General features: G+C 52.9%; 2 protein-coding genes across 4 annotated transcripts in view; one reads left to right on the top strand and one right to left on the bottom strand.

The window, feature by feature from the left end:
- The window catches only part of TIPARP (TCDD inducible poly(ADP-ribose) polymerase), a 27,481-nt gene extending 9,098 nt beyond the window's left edge, over positions 1 to 18,383 (bottom strand). Inside the window, exons 1-3 of one of the 3 annotated variants that reach the window (XM_027464498.3) lie at positions 18,248 to 18,383; positions 17,977 to 18,144; positions 9,536 to 10,536 (exon numbers count right to left, since the gene is read on the bottom strand). In XM_027464498.3, the coding sequence (XP_027320299.3) occupies positions 9,536 to 10,473 (938 nt within the window). In that variant the 5' untranslated portion in view covers positions 10,474 to 10,536; positions 17,977 to 18,144; positions 18,248 to 18,383. Of the gene's footprint in view, positions 1 to 9,535; positions 10,537 to 12,391; positions 12,888 to 13,182; positions 13,503 to 17,976; positions 18,145 to 18,247 lie in introns of those variants that run through there. The other 2 variants (XM_072042280.1, XM_027464502.3) reach the window with 2 other exon arrangements.
- Positions 18,331 to 21,956, top strand: SSR3 (signal sequence receptor subunit 3). Its single transcript, XM_027464506.3, has 5 exons — positions 18,331 to 18,554; positions 18,737 to 18,863; positions 19,580 to 19,678; positions 20,643 to 20,774; positions 21,422 to 21,956. The coding sequence occupies exons 1-5, from the start codon at positions 18,416 to 18,418 to the stop codon at positions 21,486 to 21,488; spliced, it is 564 nt and encodes a 187-aa protein (XP_027320307.1). The 5' UTR covers positions 18,331 to 18,415; the 3' UTR covers positions 21,489 to 21,956.

The raw sequence follows: 21,956 nt of genomic DNA, 5'->3' as shown, positions 1-21,956 counted from the left end.
AGTCTTCTCCTCGTGCTTTTCCTGCAGAGCAGGTTGATCTCGGCAGGATTTGGGACAAACTCCCAGCACCCTGGCTTGGAGCATACTGGCAGGATTCTGTGCTCACATTTTCTAACTGCACAGCACGCGAGGAACTGCCGGGGGTCCGGGCAGCTTTCCTCCAGCAGTGCTGTAACAACGGGGACACTTCACGTACAGTTCCAGTACAACAAACTGCTCTAAGCCTCCTTCCTACAGCAATAAAACCCCGCTGCAGCCGAGCTGTGCCTGTCTATCTCATCGGACTCTGTTGGAGACTTACGGTTCACCTGACAGCTGAGCATTTTTCTGCGAAACCTGTGTGCCAGGTTGCTTCTCGCACTGCTGAGAAATGCAGCGATTCCGTCTGCTGGGTGGGATTTCTTACCTTTGTGCAGCCCCGTTGATGCCTCCCCTCCATCAAATCCATCTCCCTGGAAGCAAACAGGCGGGCAGGACGCCCCCTGCTCCCCGCCACGGGCTGACAGCTTGCTGCAGAGCAAACCTGGGCATCACCCGCACGCCTGTGAGCTCCGGCTTTGAACAGGACACGTGAAGCGCTCGTGTCTTCTCATTCCGAAACAGAAACGATGGCTCTGTCTGCCTGGAAAGGTCACAGCATTTCTGAGCAGCACAGCGGTGCGTGCCCCGGGCCCTGCTCGCAGCCGGCAGCTCCACAGCCTCCTGCAGAGACAGGGGAACCTGGGAGGCTCCCCTTAGTCCTCGAGAAAAAAAAGGGGCTGGAGGTATTTCTGACATAGAGATAATTTAAAAATTGGTAGGGCATCCTCTGCCCAGCGCCCTCAGCTATGCAGAGAGAAGGCTTCAGTGGGTTCCTTCAGGAGGTAACAGAAGGGTTTTCCTGAAACCCAAACTTCTGTTAACACAGGGATGCTTTAAAGGGGCACTTGCATTTTTTTAAAAGTCAGTGAAGGGTTTAGAATTCTGCTTTCCGTTAATTTTAACAGAAAACTGAGTGACTGAATTATCTAAACGCTCTGAAATCTACACAAACTAATTTTCCCATGAATATTTTAACCATATTCTTTTAAACTCCCCTCATTTTGTACCAAACATTAGATAGAATAACACTACGTTGTTTTATACAGCTGAGAATCTTGGACAAATGCATTTACTTAAGTGACAGCATCTGAAAAATACATTGTGTGCCAAAAAACTGCCTGTTTTGGGGGGGATAATTTACAATATTGGGAATAAAGAAACATTCTTTTGCTAAAAATCTTAAATCACATCAAATACAGAGTCCTTCAGTATTTCTTTGCGTTAACAGTTCCTATCTCTATTCAGAATTCACTTTTTTGAATCAGAGCGTTTGCTGGCATTCAGGCTCTGAGCTCCTGCAATATATTTAGCAGTTGTTTAATAATAGCTCTCCAGTTTAAGCACTTCCTCTGTATATTAAAAAGCCTATTACCAGCTTATATAATGCGAAGCCACGGAAAAAAATGAGTTGTGATTACGGCGGGTGATTGCGTGATTACATCCCTGCTCGCAGCTTTGAGACCCCGGTGATGAAAGCAAACGTGACAACTGCACCTCTCCACTGCCCAAGGCCTAAATACAGGACAAAGACCCCAAGTTTCGGGCTGCAGAAGAGAGCTGGATGCTCAAGGTTACGTCTGAAATGTTCTTTAGCATAACCTCACCTTGCCTTCCCCGCAGCACAGCGCCCAGCTCCTCCCGAGGCACGACGCACGCTGCAACACGAGGCTGTGAGCCGGAGGATGGAGCAGAAGCTGTGGGTTAAATCCTGACGGGGAGGGGGACACCAAGAGCACACGGACACGCAGGGAAAAGCAGAAAGGAGACGGTGACCCCGGCTTGGCAGGGCTTTGGGAAAGCAGGCAGGATGCAGACACCTCGGTGGCACACAGTGTCACTGCGTGTGCACTGCGGGACGGCTTGAAATGAGTAATAAAAACAACGCTTTTTTTTTCTACGGTGTTTCCAAATGAAAAGTTGAACTTCTCTGCAAACGCCACGAAGCTTCCTGCTTCTGAAGCACAGATTGCTGTCCCCATTTTACCCCTGGAGAGACTTAAACAGCTTCTCCAAAACCATACAGAGAATCTGCAAGAGGTGGGAACAGAGATTTCTTGAGAACTCCTCCTCAATGACTAACCAAATAAAGGTCTGTTTATAAAATAGAGCAGCTCAATGGAATCGTTTTCACCAAAAGAATAAGCATATTGAACCCTATTAAGAGTACAGCACACAAAGAAAACCAAATTTGGTGCTGTGGAACAGCAGCAGTTCAAAACAAAATTCCACGAGCGCCCTCAAAAGCAGAACCTGGCTCCCGGGTCAGCTCAGCTTCCTCTGCCCCTGCTGTAAGACCTGACACAATCTCTTCAGGACACCAAACTGGGCGGGCACTTCTAACAGCAAGTTAAGATATTCATAACATTAATATAATATTCATGACTTTGGGGTGATGAAGGTGGCCTGCTAAAATAAGGACGGCTCGGGTTCACTCTGCCCCGCGTTCTTCTGAAGAACTTGGGTCTCGTGTGAGTCCTCCGCGCCCTTTCCACTTCGTAAGAATTGCAGAAGCTTCACCGCACGGACTCAGAGATGACTAGAAGAAATAGGTTTTGTAAATGCGCTGAAAACACATGTGGTTTCAAACTCTTCTCCTAAGTTCAGTTACATGTCATGAGTCTTACCGCAAGCTGAGTGCAGGAAAAAAAAAGAAACGGAGTGATCAACAAAGGTTAGTGCAGGAAATGAAACTCGGTTCCCATCAGACCAGCTGTGATACAAAGCACGACTGAGAGCTAAACACTACTGAGATGATGAAACCGGTGATTTTCTCTCTCTGACTAAGCCAGTTCCTCTCTGCAATAGCAACAACCTGCGAGGCGCTCAGGGGAACAAACCAGCTTAGAGACCCGACCAGGTACGAAAACTGCAGTATTTTTGTCTGCAGAGTCAGTCAGACCCAACCCAGCCCCCAGGGGAGCGAGCCGGGTCTGCTGGCTGCCTGCTGACCCCACACAGCAGCGTTTCCCCTGCCCCAGCCAGCAGTGCTCGAGGCCGCCGGCTGTAGCACGGCTCCAGGTGGGAGACAAGAGGCAGCCGAGCACTGCGTGAAACCCAACGGCACCTGAAGTGTGACAGCGAGACCTGCCTCGTCACGCAAACGTGCCGGCAGCTGCAAACACCACCAGCAGGTCTCAGAGCACCGCAGCCAAAAGGGGCTGCCACCAGAAGCCACCCTGAGCCCCTGGGGAGGGAAGCAGGGACGCAGTCTGTCCAAGCAGCTCTCCACGGCTGCTGCCAGCCCCTGCCCGGCTGCTGAGAGCCACACGGCTGCGAGAGGACGGCAGCAGCCCCGTTGCAGGGAGCTGTGCTGTGCCGGGGCGAGGGGAGCAGCACGGGCTGCTAAGCACGAGCCCGCAGCCTCGATCTTATCGGCCCCTGGTGTTCTGCCACCGAAGGGAGAGGGGCAGCAGGTGACGGGGCAGGAAACGAGCTCGCTATTTCATTTCAGCTGGTCCCTCCTGTGTGACGCTGCTGCTCCCCGCGAGGCACGCAGACGGATGGTCAGAAAGGAGCAGCAGAGATAAGGGCGCTATGGAAAGGTTCAGCACGCAGCTGCAGGCTCCAGCACGGCAAAAACAAACAAAAACCAACCCAACCAACTCCCCAGCCCGTGTTTTGCCAGCACTACAGCACCAGAGCTGCAGTGCCACAAGGCAGCTTTAAACCCACCAGCTCAGTTTGCTGCTGTACAGGGCACCAGGAGGGACTGAGCTGTTCAACCCCACGCTCTTACTCACAACATTTTAGGAGCAAACACTTTTTTAGAGCTTGGAAAACAGGAGGCACCAGCTAGGGGTGTAGCAACACAAAGAGGGATTCTGGCTACAAATTCAGTGACTTTTACACCGCCTTAGAAGTATAAATATGAAAACGTGCTGAACAGATTCTTTTTTCTTCCTTTAGGTGCTCTCTGGGGCCAGGAGTCCCTGGTATTTTCCAGGCCGCAGCGGGAGCACAGCTCTGCCTGGCAGTGCTCAGACAGGAGCAGGCTCTCAAGCTGCCTGCGAGGGGTTTGCTTTCACACAGCTGCAACACCAGCACGCCCTGGAGCGGGCAGATGCAGCCCACAGCCCACTTCTCAAAACTTCCCTGCACACCCCCCCAGAAAAGAGGGATCGCTGACCCCTGACAGCGCCGTGGGGTTTGTGCAGCCAGAAGCCACTCAGCTGTAGTTCATGTGGAAATGCTGCTATGGTGGGGGCAAAAACACCTTCATTGGAGCACAGCGGCAGAAAGCACACGGCAAACACTTCTAAAAGCACTTCACATGCTCCTTATTTAGGGTCCTGTTTTGCATTCCTTCTAGCGGGGAATTGAAGAAGTTCAGAGCCGCTCAGCTGTGCGCGCTCACCAAACGCCGCACGAAATCACCCGGCGGTGAATTTCAGCTGCTTGCTCATCTCCGCTGTTATCAATAACACCGCTGCTCCCCGCGCTGTGACAGCTGTGCAGCTCGCAACGAGAGCTTCCCAAATTTAACCATTTAACACGTCAGACCACGTGCAGAAGGCCCTGAACAACCGACGTGCTTCCACTGTGCCCTCCCAGACTCCAGAATCCCAGAGGCACATCCTGACGGTACCAGGAGGAGTTACAGCACGGACCCAAGAGTGAAGACACCCTGACAGCAGCAGGAATGAGTTATAGCATGAACCCAAGAGCGAAGGAAGCCTCGTTTCCTGCCCACATACCTTTGTCCTTCCCTCTCCTTGGCAGAACGCGGGCTGTGTGTCCCACCTGCCCCATCTGAGGAGGGGGAGCGAGAGCGGCGGTGGTGCTGAGCTGCCCAGCACGGGAAAAGCACCACGGCCCTTTTGGTGCCCAACGTGGGGCTCGAAGGCTTGAGCCACCAAGAGAATTGATTGAAACGTGTACAGCCACCACACTGACTCGCTCGTCACCATGCTGAGTGTCCTGTGAATAGCGGCTTGTTCGCTCATGTGGCACGCACTCCGTGTCATGCTCTCCTTTCTCCTCCGTACCCGACCCGAGGATGTACCCGACCCCACACTCTGGGCTCGTTTCTTTGAGTTCGCTGTGCTGCCAAGCGCTGGCCTTGAGTTTGATCTGGCATTCGGGCTCTGCGCTGTTATCAGGTGGGTCTCATGGAAACTATCTTGTAGAGAATATTCAGAACCACAGCGCCTTCCCTTCCCCACCTGGATGTCAGGTGATGAATGCTATCAGGAATGGGGCCCCCTCCTTCTTTCACGGTGGGCCAATTACAGCAGTTTGGGAGTATTTTGAACATCCACGTGTAACCCCTGTATTGCTATTTCTAATTCTGAATAACGGGTTTCCTCTCCTCTCTAAGCTTTCCAGCACTGTGGGAATTCGCTGGGCGGGAGATGGTTTGTAGTGATTTGGACAATGCCCAGACACCTCGAGATCCTCATGAAGTCCAGTGCACAGCATCCATGGGGTGTAAATTGGTGTAGAGTGCGCCATCAGCACATGCCAGCACACTGGCAGTAATTAACAGGGCTGAGGGGATGGGACCAGCAGCGAATAATCTGTCCTGCCAGCTTCAAAAATATGAAGACAATCTCTCTGCTCTGCTACAGGCCTGTGTCTCAGCTGGGGAGAAACTCTCCGAAAGACCTGCCCACCTCACAGAACGAGCATCTCCCTCCTCATCCAGACACAGTGATGTTCCAGCCACTAACTCAGGACGTGAACTGCAAGGAAGCACAGCCGCAAGAAGAGGGGCTCCTAAGAAAATGTGGCTCCAGTTCCTGCTGGCAGTTCCCCAGAGGCAGCAGAAGGGTTGATGTTATTCCTGACCCTGATGAGGGGACCTCTGCTTCTCACGTGCAAGAATTAAGTGGCAGACACTCCAGCTAGGACTGGAGGGTACTTCAAGGATCCAAAAGTGTGCTGCTGAGCTTTTGGCAGAGCTGCTCTGAGCGCAGAGATTAGGCAGCTGTCTGCCCTGCCTGGCCTTTCAGGAGACCCTTCTGTTGTAGGATGGCTGAAAGCTGAGGACCAGCAGGTACCAATCACTGCACCGATGGCAATATCGCCCCAACCGAGCCTCCCTGATCCCATCCGTGAGTTGGATGGAAATGAAATAAAAGTGTAACAAAAATGGGGGCTTTTAGTTCTCTGGCAGACCTGCCTGCAGTCGGCCAGTGAGGCTCGTGCTCTATTTAGAGCAAAGACAGATGTAGGTGGGCGGAACAGGAACTGGGCAACCGCACGGCCTCCAATTGCAGAGATGGGCTACAAAAGGTGATGTTTGTAACTACTACATTTTAACCAGTTTCAGGGTATTTCTGTTTTTAGAGAGTACTGCCACATTAAAAAACAACAAAGCCACAACCTCTGAGGAGCCATCGTTCCCTGTGAGCTGGGATACGCCGGGTGCACGCAGCTGAGCAGGGGCTGCAGCTCCCCGGGCCGAGGGGGGGATTTCAGCCAAAGAGGGAGATCTGAAGGTCAGGAACTGCACGTTTTTTTTTAAACAAATCCTCCTGTCGGCAGCAGCAAGGCTGCTTGTTTTGAAAAGCAGCACATGCACGATTAGACAGGTGTGTGTGCAGAGGGAAAACCTGCTGAGCTCTGCAGCCAAGCGCTTCCCCTTACTGAAGAGCATCAGAAAACATCTCAGCGGGGTGCTCTCACGCTGGGAAGCAGCACTGGGCATTGTTCTCTCCGACACTCAGCTGCAAGCTGCAACTTCTCCAGGGCCTCTCCTCGCGTGCACGAAGAAAACGGAGTGCTTGTAGGTGCTGTAACCTGCTCACATCCCCCTTTGTTTAGGCAGACTGGTGTTTGGCTGTGACTACTTGGTAGGATTTAAGAAAGCAAAAACACAGTTTATGATGAAGTTTTGGGCCAAACTATAATGAGTGAGCAGCTGAGGCACCTTGTTCCAAGGAAGTGACTGCAGAGGGCTCACCACTATTGCTACTTGGAGCCCAGGAACGCTTCCCTGACATCCTTCATCTCAGTACCACCGACACGCAGGAAGATTTATCCCAATAGCTACTTGAGGAACATCCCATTTGGGTCTGGAGCTCATTCTCCAGCTGAGCTGCCCTCCCCCTGCTCTGGTGAGCAGCCCCGCTGCGTTGGGGCAGCACCACGGTGGTGCCGGGCACGCAGCCTGCAGTAACCAGGCCACGTAAGCTGTGTTTCAAACACAGGCGACCAAACAACCACCACCCGCTGCCTATCAGTCAGCCTGGCTTCTGCACAGCCTTTCTTGGGCATGCAAAGTGCTGAGCAGCCGTTTCCTGGTCGCATGCAATCTGGAGAGATAGGCCTGCACGCCGGGGCTGACCACAAGAGATTAATAGCTGCAGCCAAAGCACACGGTCACCATGCGACCCGCGAGCTGTCCTGGCACGGCTGCCAGCCCTGCGGCACCGCGGGCACGCCGAGAGCTGCAGCTGGTTGCCAGGAGACTCAGCAGCCCGGGGACAGGGGCCGGCCTGCGGGGACTGGGAGTCACGCGCGGCCCGAGCCCGGCTGTGTCTGCTGGGAGGGGACGGCATGGAGAGGGGACTCACCACAAGGCCCAGGCCAAGCTTGTCCCCCAGCACCAGATCTCCTTTAAAACCAGGATCAGGTTGAAGGCTCGCAGTCAGCAGCTCTGCTCTTAAAAAGTTTCCCTTCTGGGTTCTCACCAATACCCATCTGGGGCCACGCAGCTCTCTGCGGGGTGAACCCATCCAGGAGCTGCAGCCCTTGCAGCTCATTGCTCCAGGAGGAGATACGATGAAGATCCAGCCTCCAGCCCTGCAGGAGCGTGTCACTGGGTACTCCAAGAACCTGCCCCGGCAGCGCTCGGCACCTGCTGGGTCCCTGCTGTGTCCCTGCCTGTGTAGGTGTCTGCCACCTTGCTTCCTGACCAGCTCAGGCAGGAGCTCGGGGTGCCAAGAGGCCATCAAAGTGCTCACTCACCAGGCTGGAAAGCTGCAGAATGAGCACAAGGGCGGCCGGCGGGTTCAGCCAACATTGCAGGCTGGGGATGTGATGAGTAAGCAATTAGGGAGCTGTGCTTCCTTGAAGGTTAATCACCCTGGGCTCCGTGCTGGGAGCAGGTAGGGGAGGTGTGTAGCAAGAGGCTGTGATGCACGCTCCAAGAAAAACAGCACAAAAACCATTTTGTGTATTTGCACAGAGCTCTAACTTGAATGACTCGCAGAGGCTTCTCTCACACCAACACTTGCTGTTCTCTGCTTTCAGAAATCTCTGTAAATATTTGGAAAAAATGGAAGCGTCTCTGTTGTAAACAAGAGTGAAATTTATCTGCTGGACAGTTACACGATTTTAAATCAGATTGCAATATTTTTCCAAGACAAAGGGATGAACCTGTGGGCTGATGGAGCTGAGGTTTGGTGCCCAACCCAGCGCCCAGTTAGGTGCACGCAAAGACACCTGGAGCATTAGGCTGGGTCTCTGACACCTAACAGGAAATGAAAACAAACTAATTCTGCCCTAAAACACTAAGGACAAAGGGATATAATCCTTCAGGAGGCAGAAGAAAGCACAAATCCACAAGGACTTGGATGGCAAAGACAAACTTGCAGTTCCCCCTGCAACCCAAGAAGTGTCTCTGAACCTCCAGCGCTGCCGGGGCGAGCAGCAGCGGGCTGACAGGATACGGCAGGGCAGGCGGGCTGTGAGAAATGTGCTCTTATTTCCTCCAGAAGAGATGATTCAGAGCTCAGAGCTGGAGCCTACACCCTGCACTCAGAGCACAGACCGTGTAGACCCGGTGAACCCATAAACAAGGCGCTTGCTGCTCCCCTTCGCAGGGGAGGCGGCGGTACAGCCCCGAAGCAGTTTTGTTTCTGATCTCAGGGCGCCAGAACGAGCCTAAATTGATAACAAACTGCTCGTTGGTTTCCCACGTAATTCAGTCATCTTCTGAGATTAGAGAACGCTGCTGTGCACAGAGCCACACGGAAGCTGCAGGGGAGAAACCCAGCACAGCACCAAGCCAAGCCCAGCGTTCAGCACGCAGTTAGGAGGCTGTGAGGCTGTGCCCGCAGCGCACGGTCAGCCTGGGTCCAGGCTCAATCTGCACTCCCCGTGACAGCACTGCCGCCTCCTCCCTGCTGGGTCACTGCAGAGGCTCATTATCCCTGCTGCCACCGCCCAGCAGGCTAATGAGGAGTGTCAGAGTGAGCACAACGCTGCCCTGCAGTCTCTCTCAACTCTCTCCATTTCTACAGAACTGAACTTTTCTCATTCCACACATATCAACTCCTTTAGCTCCAAAGAGCACCTCCCAGTTCCACACAGCAGTTTTAGGAGGCACCCAAGAATTTTCTGTGGCAAACTTCTCGGCTATATTTAAAGCAACATTGCGACAAGCTTTGGAAAACACTTGTATACCAGATATCAGACGAAGAGAGGGCAGAACCCATTGTACTTCTGTACCACGGCACGGTTAAGCACCCTTTTGTTCATTCGTAAGCAAGCAGAGCCAGGCACCTACCGGTACTTCACTTTGATCCTGTCGTTGTCGGGGTTGCAGTAGAGCCTCTCCAGGTGCTCCTGGGAATCGTTGGTCACACTCTGCCAGCTCTGGGTTGCTGTCCTCCTCACCTGCCAGTGGTAGGGCAGCACCGTGTGATGCTTGGGGCAGTCGCTGCCATAAACACAAGCGCCCTGCAGGAAATCCACACAGATCTCTATCCCATCCTCCTGGTGGGTGTGATATTGCAGCTGGTTCAGGAGCTCAAACACCAAATCGAGAGAAGCTTCCTCGCTTTTATCCTGGAATATCCCAGCACTGAATTTATTGCTGGGGTTCAAAGCGTACTGCACGGGGCAGCTGCTCTCCGGGAACAAGGCAGAGGTGCAGCTTTCCAGAACCTTGTCTGGGAACAAAGGACACGCCGCAGCATCGCCAGGAGCCGGGTGCAAAGGGTGATCCTGGAATGCTTCAGCGCTCGTCTCAGCAGCGCTTCCAGGGGGAGTTTCTGAGGAGAAGCCTCGCTCCCCTGCCCGCACCTCCTGCTCGGGGTGCCCAGGAGCAGGGTGAGCCCCCGGCAGCGGGGGCTGCACATCGGGGGCTGCGGGCACCAGCACGGCCACGTTACTTTCTGCCTGGGGGCACGAGGTACTGAGTTCCAGAGGCTTTTTCACAGCAGGTTCACATAAACCACTGTGGCCGCCACCCTGGCCTCGGGGCACAAAGACCCTGTCCAGGGAGCCGGCTCCCAGCAAACTGGTAAAGATGGGCCCCAGGGCGCGCAGGGTTTGGGTGTCCAGCCTCTTCTGCACTTGCTGCTTCTTCTTGAAGCAAGGCTTCACCGGCGGAATCTTCCCCGACAGCCTCAGCTGAGGAGGGAAGTCCTCCGGAGGAGGGCACCTCATGCCTGGGCAGTGAGCCTGCTGCACAACACACGCTGGCTTGGCTTCGGTGTCCATCAGACACAGACTTTGCTCTCTCCAAATCACTTTCAAATGTCCCAGAGCCTCACCAGAATCAATCTAGGGCAGAAAGGAAAACAAGACAGTTAATCTCTCTAATTGCTCATGGTTGACACGAACAAGATCACCCCTGGAGAGGATTTCGAGCCAGCAACAGCAAAACTCCTCCCCTCTCTGTGACTGCGGGTAGCCCCTAGGCACGTAAAGCATGAAACCAGCTAAACTCCGGCTAATTAATCCCAAACACACACTCAGCAGCTCCTCACACATGAGATCTCAGAGACACTCAGGCACGCACGCACAGTCCCTCAGGGGGGCAGGAGGGGGGCTGGGGCGATGCCCTGCTCCCCGCGATGCTGCTCACTGGCGAGCTTGGCTCCGGCTCCTTCCATGCCACAAAAGCAGGCGCTGTGCTGCTCACCTCTACGGCCCCGAAACCACGGCCCCAGCGCTCCCACCGCACCGCCTCTCCTTGCAGCAGACAGACGGACAGACAGACGCTCTCCCTCCACCCCAACACACCTTGGTACATGACCCTAGGGAACCGCTGCCCTTGCTCAGCCCCGTGCCCAGCGTCCCAGTGCCCTGCGCGGGGCCAGGACACAACCCCTGCCCGCTGAGCCACACCACTTGCAGCGCTCACTCCCATGACTCGCAGCCGGCAGCCACAGCTCCCCCCTGCATCCTGCCGTGCCCGCAGCACGCTGCCTGACTCACGCACCCACCCCGTGGCACGCCGACACGCCGGCTCGCCCGCCTCCTGCCAGCCTCCGCAGCGGGGCAGGAGACAAAGGGGGCTGGCAACTCGGGCACGGAGACAAACCTAATTAGCCCCAAGATGAAAAGTCGTTTGTTGTTTTTTTTTCTGGAGTACAAATACACGGCACATCTCACAGGTCACCGGAGAGCAAGCCGTCTGCCTTCTAATCAGGAGTCACGCAACAGTTGATTACCTTTAATTAGACCCTCTCTGCTCGCCCTGCCCGGAGCCTCCAAGGCTGGCGCGGAGCCCGCTGAGGATCACTTCCTGGTCAGCGCATTCCAAGCCAGGCGCCCGCCCGCTTCAACCCCCAGCCTCAGAGCACTGGGGGAACTGGGCGTTTGTTTCTCACTGCCTAGGATCTGCTCTGGAAAATCTCCCACTGAGTCTCCCCTGTTTTGGAACATGCACTGCGAGGCTTTCGCATCGCCCTGGGAAACGGCACTGTCAGGACAGCCAGGAAAAAAAAAAAAAGGAGTTGGACCTCTTGGCTTTCCTGCTCCTACGTTTAAAGCCACCAGGACATCTGCCAGTAAAAGCAAGCTCCAACAGCACTGTATCTCTCTTACTCTTGCACAGATAGCAGGGAACGCTCTTTCTAAGGGTACCACAAACCCTCAGGTAACTCCAGAGGCAGCAGCCCCCCCAGCTGCTTCACCTCCCCGTGGCCAGGCTCAGCCGAGCGGCAGCACGAGTGCCTTGGGGTCTCATCCAGCTGTGCCTCCAACGCATGTCAACGCCGGGCTGCTCCCGCGATTACTTGATGTGAGGGAACTGCCTTAGCCCACGGAGCTGAGCCTCCCAGCGCCTCTCCACACAGCAGGCAGCGGGCATGGCGACAGCAGGGCTGCCTGCTTCCATTTCAGCCCTTTCACATCCATCCCCCGGCACTATTTAGAAGCGACCTCAGCAGCCGCCCAGCGTCGTACCCTGCTCGCACAGCGCACCCGGCACAAGGAGACCTCCCGCAGGGGGGGTCCCAGCCCCTTCACACTGGACCCCACGGCTCCTGCCCCTCACCGAAGGGGGCGAGCCCAGTGCCCGCGGGATGGGCAGGGGGTAGGGGAAGGCAGGGAGAAGGGGAGAGCAGCAGAAAGGGGAAGGCAGGGGTTAAGATAGGGGTAGGGTAGGGAGAGCCGCCCCGCAGACACCTACCGGCTGGCTCAGCAGGGGCGGCACGGCCCCGCCGCCCGCGAGGGGGCTCGGCCCGGTCCGGCTCGGTAAAGCCCAGCCCAGCCCAGCCCGGCTCGGCTCAGCCCGGCTGTGCCCGGCTCGGCCCCGCTCCGCTGCCGGCAGGGCGCTGCCGCCGGGCCAACGCCGCCACCCCCGGGAGCGGGCGGAGAGCAGCAAAAAGGAGAGAAAAAATGAAATAAAAAATAACTAAAAAAAAAAGAAAAAAAAAAGAAAAAAATTTAAAAGAAAAAAAAAAGAAAAAAAAAGAAAAAAAAAAGAAAAAAAGAGCTAATAACGATGAATATAAAGAATTAAAAGCGCCTGCCCCAGCCGGCCTCTTGCTGCAGCCTTCCCAGCCGCTGAGCCTTGCCGTGCCGAGCCGAGCTGTGCTGAGCCGATCTGATCCGTGCCGTGCCGCTGGTGCCGGTGCCGAGCCGCCCGCAGCGCCGCCCGCGGCCCCAGCGCCGGCCGCGCCCCCCCTGCCCCCGCCGGGCTTTAAGCGGCGCTTCCGGAGCCGCCGGGCCCGGGGCGGAGCCGGCACCGCCCGCACGGGGACGGGACGGGACAGCTCGGCACGGCACAGCACAGCTCGGCACGGCACAGCCCGTCCAGCAGCGCCCCGGTGCTCACTGCCCCCACCCCGGGCAGCCAAAGCCCCCCCCGAGCAGGGCGGCAGCACCAGCGCATTTTTGGACACTGCCGTAACCCTGCAGCAAGAGGCGAGCGGCTCTGCTGAGCTCCTGCAGGCGGTAACCGCATCCTGTGAGCCTGACCTGCAGACAGCACAGCCGGCAGCAGGCAGCCGGGGCTGCTGGGGGAAGGAGGGAACGGCTCCGAGCCCAGTGCTCGCTGTTAAAATAAGGTTTCCAGGCTCAGACTGCTTGTTCCAGGGGCAGAAAGCAGCCCTCCTTCCTCCCAGCATATTGCAGAAGGGCCATCCCCAGCTGCCTGCAGCACGCCACGCCACAGCCGTGTCGATTTTCCATCTCTGTGTTTGAGATGAGAGCCACAGAAGCTGGGCACCGAGGGGATGCTGCGCACCGAGGGGATGCTGCGCACCCAGGCACACCGCAGCTCTCGGCTCCCCCAGGGCCCTTCCAGCCCCAGCACGGCTCCCTTAGCTGCTGCTGCCCCCTGCGCTTCCCAGGGGGAAAAGCTCTCATTTCAGCTCAATGCACTCCCGGCAGGTCAGCCAGGGGAGGACAAAGCTGTGAGACACCACACACCGCTCCGTAACACCGCCGAGTCTGCGAGGTAAATGCCCTTCAGCTCAGCTCCCCCATCAGCAGCTAACCAAACCTCCTCCACGTGTTCTCAGGATGCCTTCACCTGCAAACAGACTGCTGGGGAGGCTTAACAATACTGGCTTTAATTAGTTTTAGGTAGCCCTCACGGATTTCAAGGCATTACCAAACACAACGTGTGAGCGAGATGCTCAGCAACACCTCCCCCGGGGTGTTCGGGGCATGCAGAGCACCAGCAGCACACCTCACGGCACGCCACAGATCAAGATGAGAACCGAGTTGTCCTCAGGGGTACCTGGGCTTCCCTTCAGGAACTTCATTTCTCCCATTTCTCCCACTCGATGACGAGCCCTAATCACCTTCAAACAGAATTCCAGCCCTACCCCTGCTCCCACAGCCACGTACCAGCAGACAGGTTATGGAAGTACCACAGAAAAACAAGTGGCAATGATGCAATTTTTTTTTTCTAACATTAACAGATGGAAAAAGAGGATCTCTGAGCAGCTCACTGCTATTAAGGTGTGCTGACTCTTCCACCCCTAGTAGATTTTTGCAGGAACTGTGCCCATTTTTCATCATGTTGTATGTCAGCAGGCTCAGGCTACGGGAGAGATTTCTTTTCTCCCCCTTACAAATTGTAAAGTGAGACATTTTGAGTCTATTTCTATCGACTCTCTTAATTCCAGGACCAGGAATTTTAATCGTGGTTTTTTTTTTTTGTCTGTTTGTTGTTTTGTTGTTTGTTTGTTTTTAAGAATTAAAAAAAGAGCTTGATGTGTTCACGTGAAGGTGAAATGATGCAGGCCAGTTTTCACTAAAGGAAATGCGCAGGGAGGAGGGCAGCAAGGGTTTAACAGCCGTGCTCTGGTGCCCTTTGTTGGAGTGACACCTAGTGGGCTGATTTGCTTCGGTCTGAGCTGAAGATGAGGAGAGTAGGGGTTCCAAGGTCCAAACCCACAGAGATTGAATAAATACTCCGGTATTTATTTACTGACAAGGCGGGTGTCCGTTCTGTTTTGTGTCTGGGATAAATGCTGGGTGAGTCAGCCCCCGAGAATCTCCTTACAAACATTATCAAACATTATTTCATTCATTTGGTCTACACGCAGAAGGCACAATCAAAAACGTTTAAAATGTCAAAGGAGGAAATGGGAACAGATGAGATCATTTCAAGGCACCAAAAATGGGCCACATACACCACACCGAGCTCCCTCCAGATGCAGCAAGTGTCACAGAAATCCAGCAGGTTTCAGCTTTCAGAAACTAAAGGTGAACACAGCGATCAGTCATTTCAGTGCAGTGTTCCAGAAAGCTAAAAAAGGCCAGCTCACGGAACACCAGCGCTGGGTGACACTCTCCTTTATTCACCCCAGTGCCCACTGCAGCTATTTTCCCTCGTCCTAATGCCGAGAAGTGTACCTCAGACATTCTGCCCTGCATACAGCGTCTCAGAATTCCTCCCAAATTCATTCCCAGATAAGAAACCCATCCCCTCACGCTGTTTGGAAAGGACGCTGGTTGAAGACCAGCCCACAGACTGTCCCTGCAGCTGTGACAGCTGCGCTGTTCGGTGGGCCCTGCCCGAGAACAGATTTGTCTGACAAACAATCCAGCCAGATTATGTCTCCAACTTGAAACCTCAGACTTCAAAGAAGAAAAAACACACGAAACAAACAAAAAAAACATAGCACAGAGAGAACTGAAAGGCTTCTCATCCGCCTATTCCACAGAGACAGCAAAATCAAAAGTTTTTGAGCGCCGTGCCTGTTCATTCAAAGGAGGTCTTTCCTTTGGATTTCAGCAACCCCCCGTCAACTGATCCAACCTCAGAGCTCTAATCCCTCACTGCGTGACAAACTTCAGCACTTCCAGGTAAACGTGGGGATTGCAGAATATCAGAAGAGTTCTCTTTTCAACAAAGAGTTATTTTTTTCCCAATCACAGTGAAGTTTTTTTCTACAGTGAAGCTTTTTGCTCTGCTCCAATTTCATCGTTGGACATCACAGAATCGCAGACTGGTTTGGGTCAGAAGGGACCTCCCAGCCCACCCAGATGGTGTCCCAGAAGGGACCCCAAATCCCTGACAAAGCCAAAACAAGCAGAACACAATTCCCCCGAGAATAAAGCAATAACCAGCTGCAAAGTGTCACAACCCTTTCAGACCAGATCTATACCGGTCTCAGCTTTGGTGAGTTCCTTCAGTTAAAGCAGCAGAGGAGACAGACTCTGCCTTCCACCCCACAGTGCCCAGACACCAATTACACCCCGGATATTCAAGCACCGACCTGCCGGAGCCCCGTGAGACACCAGGAACTGCCATGTAGCCAGAACAACTCCGCATTACAGCACTGCAATTCCCTACCGGAGCCACAAAGGCACTGCAGCTGCTCAGCCCCATGGCACCTACACCCAGCGCTGCTATGGTGATGGAAGAGCCACCACAAAACTCTCCTGGTTCCGTTCCCGACCCGCCTTGAGGCTGTTCCCTGCCTGTGCTGCCTCACTTCTGCATGTCAGGGATTCTCTCAGGATTTTGAAACCTGGAGGAAGAGATAGCACAGATCAACCAGCTGGAAAACCAAACAAACCTGGGAATACATCGTGGAGCCGTCGTGCTGCAGCCTCGTGATTATTCTCCCACGCACCCTAAGCACGCAGGCTGTCAGAATCTGATCACCAACACAGCACAGTCAGACTGGTGGCAAGCATTTTTAAACCCTGGGCCATTAAGATTCATGGCAGTACGGAGGGTAACAAACACACCTTTGCTGAGGAGCGCTTGTTCACTGCTTATCAGCTGCGTGGCAAAGCCCACCTTCCCACCTGACAGCAGCGTGGCTTTCAGTCTGTACTTCACACAGTGACCGGAGACAGCAAAACAGGCAGAGCAAACCTGCTGGGAAATGCCTCTGCCCAACTTTAAAGCTTTTAGCTTAGTCCAGCTGAGTTGTAGAAGTGTGAGAAGCAAAGATAAACCTCATGTTTCCAGAATAAAGACCACTCCTTCTGTGTTTTAACATGAAAATTGGTAAGAAACATTTTTCATAACTTACAAGGCTGACAGTGCCAATGTTTGTGTTAGCAGAACAAGTTTTGCTTTGGGAACAAGAGCCATTGTTCCTCTGGTTTTGAAGCCTCGTGTCCCCAGCAGCTTCTGAAAAAAGCTTCAGATAAGATGCATTCAGCACAACACGGATTGAGGTGCTTAAACAGAAACTCGAGTTGTTTTGGCAGAAATCCTCCCCATTTATTTTGGGGGAAGCGAGCACGGCATACTTAGACTGAACACGAGGTGACAGTTTGGTTGTATGCAATGTTCTGCTTAAATTCCTGCTGCCTGGTACCAAGACTTTTTTTTAAAAATCACAGCACTCATTTGTTTTTTCCAAATAGAACTTTTCATCATTCTTCTGCCCAAAACAAAGTCACATTTCATCCTAACGGAGAGCCAGATGGGCACCAGGCAGGCTGTGCTCCGACACGCTACCGTGCTGCTCGTGTAAACCCAACCCCAGAACAAAAACTGAATTACATTCCACCACAACACACGTTTACCCAGATGAGCGGAGAAAGAAATCTGCAAAAATACAACAACCTGGAATCTTAAAACAATCTTACATGTAATCTGTCCCTTGACAACTCTAACAACACACTTTAATAAGGAAATTCCTATAATATTGATCAAATGGTGATGTTATTATACATTTAGTTTTAAATTGTTTTACAAACAAGACTGATCTCCAGCTCCAGAGACACAGGGCACACAGAGCAGAGGCATTAGGAGGAAGCTTTTCAACAGCCTCCACCTGTTTCGCATAACGGGCTCTCATCACAGAGAACCTGCAGCAGAAGTCAGGCATGCTGGAAGTCCCCTGCAATACAGACGCGCATGCTTAGAAGGTTAAAGATGTTGAAACAACTGTCTGCTAAAATACCTCTGATGATCTCAATTTCCACAGAGAAAAGTATTTAACTAAACCAGTCTGAATTAGTTTTCTGTTACTTTTAAACAACTTTATATTTGAAAACGGAGAAAACAGCCATGGAAATGTTTAGAAATTAAGAAAGCACAGCTCAAACAATTTGATCCAGCTAGGTGTGAGAACCACCACCAATTGCTCAAGAGCTGCAGTGAAGAACAACACCAAAGGACAGCAGCCAAGGCTCCATGGACCACCACCCGCTGAGGCCCCCTGGCCACACGTTCCCAGCAGCCGGTGACCCGAGGGTGCCCGTGCGTGGCTGCTGCCACCTGAGTGATGGAGACAAGGGGTGGCTGAGGGCAGTGCCAGCCCCTTTGTGGGGACACAGCTCGGTACTCACCGCGTTGTGCTGGCTCTCGGTGCTGTGCTCCTCCTCTCCGTGCTCCCTGCGTTCCTCCCCGCCTCACCTCACGCCGTCAGCCCGCAGCGCCGCGCGGGGGCCCCGCTGCCGGCCCCGTGCCAGGCCGTGGGGGCCGCTCCCAGCGCCGGGCATCCCGGAGGCCGCTCCCTGCGGGTACCACAAGGAACACAGCGTCACTGCCGCTCCCGGTAACGCCCCACACGTACACATTTTATGTCTCTTTTTAACGCCACCGGGCCTGGTTACGCACCCCCATGGCGCCGCCCTCCTCCTGCTGCTGCCACAGCCTCCGGTGAGCGGCCCCGGTTCCGCTTCCGGTCCCGCTCCCGGTTCCGGTTCCGGTTCCGGTCCCTGTCAGCTGCCGCCGGAAGTGCGGTGAGGAGGCGGCGGAAGCGGCTGGGAGCGGCGGGCAGCGGCCATGGCGCCCAGGGGCGGCCCCGGCGGGCGGCAGCAGTCGGAGGAGGACCTCCTGCTGCAGGACTTCAGCCGCAACCTCTCCGCCAAGTCCTCCGCGCTCTTCTTCGGCAACGCCTTCATCGTCTCCGCCATCCCCATCTGTGAGCGCCGCCACCGGCACCGGGCCTGGGCCGAGCTGGGCCCTGAGGGGGGCTGAGGGGGCTGGGGGGGGGCTGAGGGGGGCTGTGAGGGGCTGGGGGGGGGCTGAGGGGGGTGCCCGGGGCTCCACCCGGGTCGCGGGGCGCTGACGGTGGGGGTTTATTCGTGCTGCTCGCTCCCGCAGGGCTGTACTGGAGGATATGGCACATGGACCTGGTGCAGTCGGCCGTGCTGTACGGCGTCATGACCCTCATCAGCACCTACCTCGTGGCCTTCGCGTACAAGAACGTCAAGTTCGTGCTCAAGCACAAGTGAGTGCTCTTATCCAGTAATTCCTCACAGAATGCATTAATGTTATTTTATATGAGTAAGGACAGGTGAAACATTGCTCCGATGAGCTACTTTACATGGAGTTGTAAAGGTATCTGACACGTTGTCTTGCTTTTTGCTGCCTTCAGAGTTCATTGCGCTCCTTGCTGAATTACATTAGCTCATGGCACGATAAATCTTAAGCTCTGTCAGTGCAATATGGAAAAGTTACCACTGCAATGTTTAACTGCGACCTTCGCTTCTTGGCTGCTTTGCCATTGAAAGTCCTCAATAGGAGTTTAATGTGTGGCACCAAAATGTCACTCGCACGCTCTGCCTAAAGCTGGTGCCTGTTACCACGATGCTGTGAGCTTCGGCACGGGGGAGCAAGACACGTTGATCGTGTACTTGTCAGGCTTCCTTGGTACCAGTAAATCCCAGTTGGTTTCTCTTAGCTCTCTTGTAATTAGGGAATAGCCTGGGCTTGTCAGCCAGCAGCACAATGAAATAGAACTGCCTTCGATCCCAGTGGGTATTGCCACAAACTCCATTTGACAAGTACTGCTCCTAATTTAATTAGTGCTAATTGTTCCTTAAGCCTGGCAGAGCTGTTCAGTATCGTGGCTGGCTTTTATTCTTCCCTGTAAAACACCACTTCCTCTAGGCACATTTTTTTTTTTTCATTTTGCAACTTTAACAAGAATGATGTTTCTTACAGGGTAGCACAGAAAAGAGAAGACGCTGTTTCCAAAGAAGTTACTCGTAAGCTTTCTGAGGCAGACAACAGGAAGATGTCCCGTAAGGAGAAGGATGAAAGGTAACCTCTTCTGCCTCTGTCTTGTTTTAATAGTGCCTGGCGTCTGTAAAGCAATGGGTAGGGTCTTAGACACTGTTGCTTGGTTGTTGTTTTTCTCTGTAACTAGAAACTTTTTCTTCTGGTAATTTGAATTTGTTTTGTTTTTATGATAAGTAGAAAAAGGTTTTATTTTTTTCCCCCGATATGTAAAATCTATACTGTCAGCTTTTTGTTCAGCTATAAATCCTTTTGAATGATCAATGAATGGTTTTAACAATCAAAGCCGTTATCAGTAAGGTCCCATAAGGCAGCCTCCCGGTCCCTGAGGTGCAAAGCAGAACGCCTTTTAGTCCAGGCCCGCCGGTAACCGCCTGAAGGGAAGCTGCCGGGCAGGGCGCATGCGACATTCGTGGTTACGTGGCGCAGCGGGCTGCGAGTTCCTGCAGGACAGCGCTTCCTGCTGCTGCTGCTGCTGCGCTGTGCTGCTGGTTGCGCTTGGCACCCCCGGTGGTTGTAACTGGGAAAGCAGGCGCGCAGATTTCCCCTGCGATAGCTCTCAGCAATATCCAGGCAGTGCCTGCTAAGGATCAGAACGTGCTTTGTGCCCGTCAGGGCTGTACAAGGCATGAGGAAGAGAAGTGTCTTCTCCTTGGAGCACAAAAACCACGCCTTCCCTTACAGCCAGGCAGGCTGTTACTATCTAACAGGTAGAACCCTGCAGGCACTGCTGTTTATAAAGGTCTGGGTTTGATGCGCATGGACAGAAGACAAATCATAAATAAATATGCAAATGCAGAGAATGTGCAGGGTTTTGTGTTTCACTGATGAGCTGACTGGCAGTTTCTGCTGCGCTGTCTTTTAGAAGCTGGCTGTGACAAGAGCCATGTGGTTTGTTATGCCTCTGGGGGTCACTGTCTCCAAATGGTGGGTGTGCTGGGCTATGCCTTAATGTCAGCGTGTGAGTAATGGCTTTACCTGTTCGTAGAATTCTGTGGAAGAAGAATGAAGTTGCGGATTACGAAGCAACAACCTTTTCCATCTTCTACAACAACACACTCTTCCTGGTCCTGGTCATCATTGCTTCGTTTTTTGTGCTGAAGAACTTCAACCCCACCGTGTATCCTTTCTTACCGCGCCTGGAACAGCCGAGGCCCTGTTCCTGTTTACTGTCATTGGTACCTGGATTTGTCAGCTGGGCTGCAAGTGGACCCTGCTGATGAGTGTGGTTCATTTTAGTACCTCAACTTAGAAACACTTGGAGTGTAAAAACAGAGAATAGAAAAAGAAAAAAAAAACACGTCCAAATCATATAAATATCATCTGTCACTAGGTGTTTTAAGGATATCACTGGGGCAATCTATAAAAATTTTTATGGCTTTGCCATTTCAATATTGTAATTATGCAGTAAGGAGGCAGCTCATGTTCTTGTAGAAACACTATATCGGTGTTAATTGCCATGTGCTGCTACATTACACAACTGTTTAGTTTCAGTAAATTTACCAGATTTTTGTTACTTAAATACTGCTAAAAACAGTTTAAAGAGGACAGGCCAAGCTTTAGGAGTGTCCTCATTCTGGGTATTCGGTGACTTGCTGATAGCCTTGATGTTAAGCTGTGTTTCAAGTTCTGGTGTTGCAGCCCTATTTTAAGTCTACAGAGAAGACTGTTTTAATTTGTTCTTTTTCATAAAACTTCAACTAAATGTTCTGAAAAAAAAAAAAGTGGTATCTTTAAACATACCCATCCTTAACCTTCTTCCTACAGAAACTACATCCTTTCTATAAGTGCTTCGTCTGGACTGATCGCCCTGCTATCTACAGGATCCAAGTAGACACAAAAAAAACCAACAGTTCATTTTTGTGGCAGCGTTCAACTTCCATACAAAAGCTTAAGGGAGGAGTAGGAATACATGTTTTTATAATGTGACTGCCTGAGGGTCTGGGGGGAGGGTTTCAATAGAAAACTAGTGAATTATACATTTGGTATCTTTACGTGGTATTATTCAAAAAATGAATCAAATTTTTTACATAGCATTGAAAGGAGATGGCATGTGAGCAGTTACCAGACAGCCTTTCTGAAGCTCTTCACGGCTGTGATGATTCTGCAGACCAGTGAACACCACGAGCAGCCCATAAGGGGTGCTGCACAGCAGCACAGAGCAGCTGGAGTCAAACCCTGTAACAGAGCTTGCCTGTAAATTTGGTTGTAAGAGCCAAACTCCACGGTCGTGAAAAGTGACAATCCATTTATTATTGTAACTTGCAAAGTTTTAATAAAAAGGAAGCTTTTTGTCATTTAA

The sequence above is a fragment of the Anas platyrhynchos genome, chromosome 9 (assembly GCF_047663525.1).
Source record: "Anas platyrhynchos isolate ZD024472 breed Pekin duck chromosome 9, IASCAAS_PekinDuck_T2T, whole genome shotgun sequence".
Taxonomy (NCBI): domain Eukaryota; kingdom Metazoa; phylum Chordata; class Aves; order Anseriformes; family Anatidae; genus Anas; species Anas platyrhynchos.
Note: the sequence above shows the minus strand (reverse complement) of the source record. Positions and strands in the feature narration are given on the sequence as shown.